This window comes from Solanum tuberosum, unplaced genomic scaffold (genome assembly GCF_000226075.1).
Source record: "Solanum tuberosum cultivar DM 1-3 516 R44 unplaced genomic scaffold, SolTub_3.0 scf00010, whole genome shotgun sequence".
Classification (NCBI taxonomy): Eukaryota; Viridiplantae; Streptophyta; class Magnoliopsida; order Solanales; family Solanaceae; genus Solanum; species Solanum tuberosum.
This window is the reverse complement of record NW_006238936.1, coordinates 320,368-325,394: the sequence shown is the minus strand read 5'-3', so window position 1 is coordinate 325,394 and position 5,027 is coordinate 320,368. Positions and strand designations below refer to the sequence as shown.

At 31.5% G+C, this 5,027-nt stretch overlaps 1 protein-coding gene across 1 annotated transcript; it reads right to left on the bottom strand.

Moving 5' to 3' along the window:
• Positions 1 to 682: 682 nt before the first annotated feature.
• On the bottom strand, positions 683 to 4,581 carry LOC102599418 (adenylate isopentenyltransferase 5, chloroplastic). The gene is made up of 2 exons (XM_006339346.2): positions 4,439 to 4,581; positions 683 to 2,260 (listed from the first exon to the last, which is right to left on the bottom strand). Exon 2 carries the CDS (start codon positions 2,230 to 2,232, stop codon positions 1,240 to 1,242), a length of 993 nt encoding a protein of 330 aa, XP_006339408.1. The 5' UTR covers positions 2,233 to 2,260; positions 4,439 to 4,581; the 3' UTR covers positions 683 to 1,239.
• Between the last annotated feature and the right edge of the window lie 446 nt (positions 4,582 to 5,027).

The window sequence follows — 5,027 nt, the reverse complement described above, 5'->3', positions numbered from 1 at the left end:
CCGGTTTTAAAAATCTAAAACCAAACCACACCAAACCCAAATAAAATCGGTTTTATTTTATCGATTTGGTTTGGTTTTTCGGTTTGGATCGGTTTTTATCCAAACCGTGAACACCCCTAACTAAGACCATGAATTATTCATTTTGGGTGATTGTGAATAGGCTCATGAAGCCTGCACCTTTTCTTCTAATACAACATATATTGAGACTTATTACGCAAAGTTGTACTTGAAGAAAATAGTAAGGTTGTATGAAATTCCAATGTCTATTATATCAAATAGAGGTACGCAATTTACTGCTCACTTTTGAAAGTCGTTCTTAGAAGGTCCAGAGATATATACTTGCAACAATTTGAACATAATTTTAACTACAAGATTTGAATAGGGATTTATGTATGTATAATACAAGTTCGCATTGAGCCTTCATACAATTGATTTCGTACTATATACGTATATGAACACATTTTACTCCATAAATCAAATCGTTAGAACTTGATTTTCGAAATGATGAATTTAATAGTGTTGATGCTTGAAAGCATGTTTTGCTGGGACACAAACTTTAGAAAAATAACTTACTCAATTTTTAGATAAATTATTTATACATATTAAATAAATTTCTTTAACGTCCATAAAAAGTGGAGGAACTCATATATCACTTACTGGCGCACTGATGACATTCATTGAATCATAAACAAACACGATGCATTTCCCTTATACATCACCTCATATACATAATATAGTACATACATGCAAAATACTTTAATTTTACATTAAAGTGATATATAGAATAATACAGCTCATGTCAAAGTACAGAATATATATAAAATCCAAAATGCCACTAAGTCTCCCTTTTTTTTTTTCAGTGTGAAGGGGGTGGTGGCAAATGTTCTACAAAGTTTATTTTATGTACATAGAATACAACATAGACATTCAAAAAGTTTAAACAAAACCCCATATAAAGAAAAATACCCAATGACATAGGGTATCAAAAATTGGCTTGTGCGCGCATATAGCTGCCACCACTCAACTTTATGTAGCTAGGGGAATAAGGCACTTCCCACCAAGAGAGTAGTAGTTCCATTCTTCCATACAGACGAGATGTCTGATCATGAAAGATCTATTGTTGGGTGTACAAACAAAGATTCAAACGTATGTAGTGATGATGTTATTGATTTTAGCAAATATTGTCACACTATGAAGATATATATAGTAAACATATATCAATATGTGGGCAATATTCTTCTAGTGCGTCATAGTAGCAACTTTGGGCAAGAAGGAAGTTGACGAAGAAGAAGAAGAAGAAGGAGGAGGAGGAGAGGGGATATTGAGAAGTTCTTCACCGCGAAAATGACGAACAATTTGAGTACTTTGTTCATAAACAATATTATGCCATGCTTGATTTGATTCAATACCTTTTTTTTCAAATGCTTCAGTGGCATCAAGTCGATTTATTTTCCATTCAAATTGGCTTTCAAGTCTACGAATATTTTGACGTTGGCAACAAGCCAATTTGTATGTATTGACTTTAATATTTTCAATAGCAATTTGAAGCATCTTGTCCCGGGTATTCTTATTATTCTCATTAATGAAATATTGGTGCATTTCTGGTACTCCAATTGCACGTCTAATTCCACTTGTGTAATCGCCATCAGGGTTGAAAAATTCCCTTGCTTCCTCTACAAGCCCTTCTTTCACCATCTTATCGACTCTTTTTGACACAAACCTTTGTAGTATTTTCAAATTTACATCGATCCAAAGAAAACAACATTCATACCTGGACTTAAATTCAATGTCATCATTCACTAGTGCCTTAATGTACGAATTTGACCCTCCGGCAATGATCGGTAGTTGACCCTTACTTATGATAGAATCCACAGCTTTTGTAGCACGTTGACAAAAGTCCGTCGCAGTGAAAACTTCGTTAGGATCAATAATTGATAACAAATGATGTTGAATTCCACAAGTCTCCTTATCGGTAACCTTATTTGTTATAATATCAAGACCTTCATAAATTTGCATTTTATCACTATTCACAACCTCTGCTGAAAAATGTTTGGCTAGATCAATGGAAAGTCTAGATTTTCCCGTTCCTGTTGCACCCATAACTATCACCACCTTGTCCTTTCGTCGAGGGGGAATAAATGGATCAATCGTTAGACCATCCCGGAAATTATTAAGTGGTTGATGTTTGCAAGAAACAAATGTTGGTGCAATATGTTGTAACACAATATTCATCGTCGTGTTAGTTAAGTTAATTACAAACCTGTTAAACAACAAAGAATGAAAGAATATTAATTAATACTATATATCTTCATGGTCGATACTCGATCGTAATAACAATTGAGAAATTAAATAAAGGGAAAGGGGTCGAAAATGCCCTTAAATTATGTGAAAGGAATAAAAATGTCATCCGTTTATAGTTTGACTCAAAAATGTCTTTACCGTCAATACGTTGGCTCAAAAATGCCCCATGCAGTCAATATTATGGCCCAGAAATGCTCCTATAGTTACATAATGAGTAAAAAATGCCCTATTTTGAATAAATATATATATTTTTTTTCTTTTTAAACACATCTTCTTCCTAATTAAAATATTATTAAAGAACACTATTTTTGTTTTCTTTCTTCTAAAATCACTTTAACAAATAAAAATGTAGGAAATATTTTTTTCTTCTTAATCTCATTTTTATCAATTAAAAATAGAATAACTCCAATGTACCCTTTCGACAGATAATATATATATGTCATATATATAAGATCATAGTATATTCATCATTAATTTATATTTATATAGCGATAGAAAATAATGATAATAAAATAAGAAATATTTTATTTTTTATTTTTTTCTGAATTGAAGTAAGATAAACATTTGCTATTTTAAAAAAAAAAATATTTTTAGAAAAAAGAATGTATTAAAAAGAAAATAATAATATATTTATTTGGAAAATCAGCATTTTTGATCCATTAAATAAAAATAAGGACATTTTGGACCAAAGTATTGACGGCAAGGGCATGTTTGAGCAAACTACAAACGGAGGGCATTTTTGAACCAAAATATTGACGGTAAGAGCATTTTTGAGTCAAACTATAAACGGAGAATATTTTTATTCTTTTCACATAGTTTAATAGCATTTTCAACCCTTTTCCCTTAAATAAGTGATATAGCAAGCCTGATTTGACACGTCTATTTCATCGAGACTAGTGTCTAGAGTAAATTGAGGAGGAGGTGACAAAATAGTGTTGAAATTAAAATTGGTGACAAAAAAGATTGACCAAGTCAATTTTTTTTTAATCAGTGATTAAGATAATTGGGGTCTAAAATGTAATATTTAAAACTTCTAAACTTTTAAAAATATTCAAAATAAACCCAATTTATAATTTCAAAATGTTTGAAAAGTTTTCCCTCTCTTCTTAAATTTCAAAAATTTAAAATCTCTTCAAGATTTCTTTCTCCCTTTTCTTCCTTCTTTCTTTCTCTTTCCAGATTTCTTCTTCTTCTTCATTTCTTTTTCTCTTCTTCCATTTATTTGTTCTTCTTTGTTGTTGCTATCATTATCGTTGTCGTTCATTATTTTTTATCACGTTTTTTTGTTTTTTCTCTTGTTGGTCTTATTTCACAAACTAATTTGCTTTAATTTTAAATTTTTTGAAGTTGAAGTCATTATTTTTTTTGTAGAAAATTAAGCAACAACTGAAGTTGTCGCAATAACTGTTGAAGTTGTCGCAATAACTGTTGAAGTTATTGTAGCTACTGTTAAAGTTTTTTCAGCAACTGCTAAAATTTGCTCAGCAACTGTTGAAGTTATTGTAGCAACTGTTGAAGTTTTTTCAGCAACTGCTCAAGTTCGCTTAGCAACTGCTGAAGTTGCTGCAACAACTACAATAATTGTTGTAGCAAGTGAGGTAAAAGAGAGGGTTGTAGAGTGGCTAATGAGATGTTGGTGATAACAACAAAGGTGGAGGTGATGATTGTTGTGGAGGCAGAGGTAGAGAAGGAGGTGGCCTAACAATGGTGGTAAAAGAGGAAGAGCTGATGATTGTGGTAGAGGAGGAAGTGGTGACAACGACAATGATTACGATGGTAGAAGGGGAGGGGATGGCAGCGGCAGAAGGGTGGAGAGAAGGGAGGGTGTGGAATGGGAAAAATAGGGCTTTTATGTAAATAAGAAAACTTGAGGGTTTTAAAATTAGTGTCATTAGCACTAATCTTAAAATTGTCACCTATACTCAATAATTAAAACTTGTGTCACTTTTTCTTTATTTTGAAACTTTTTTGTCACCCTTAATTCATTAGCCCTAGTGTCTAAATGTTAATTTTTGCAACATCAAGTACTCGATTAGTTAAAAATAAGACCGTTGAAAGATAATAAAGTATATGAAAAGTTACTAACAAATTAAAAGACCACGTAAATTAAAGTCAATAACCACTAAACGTATCGTACCTTTATTTATGCGGCGAACGTTGAGAAGAAAATAGGAAAAAAAATAGTGTGCAGAGAGCTTGGAACTAATTTTATGTATTTTTCATCAATATGTATGTAACTAAGGTTGTTAGAAGATAGAAAAAAGGATATATCTCTTGTTTGGTGTTAATTCAATTTTGCAGAACCTTTCAAGTGGATGCCTCTATTTATTGAGTTTTGGCATCTTTAACAATGACGTATTTGTTACGTGCCACGCTTTAGTTGGAGTGAAACTTATATCCACTTCAATTCATCCACTCGGAACTTTACACGCCTATTAAAAAATAATGATTGATATGAGAATTTTATTATAATGCTCGATATTTAGTCCAATTTAGAGAATAAGTAATTGTATTTTGATTAGATAGATCGATTGCCATGTGGTCACTCTACTTGTATAGCTTTCTAATCTTTCTTTTTCTTTTTTCTTTCACTATTAAACTTTTTCTTAAGGTAACCTAAGGAAATTTTTCAAGGTTATTATGTTTGTCCTTGATTAAGTGTAGTGACATTATATTGGTTGTGTTGACCATATGTTGTCTTTTCTTGTAAGATTGTGTGTATTGTT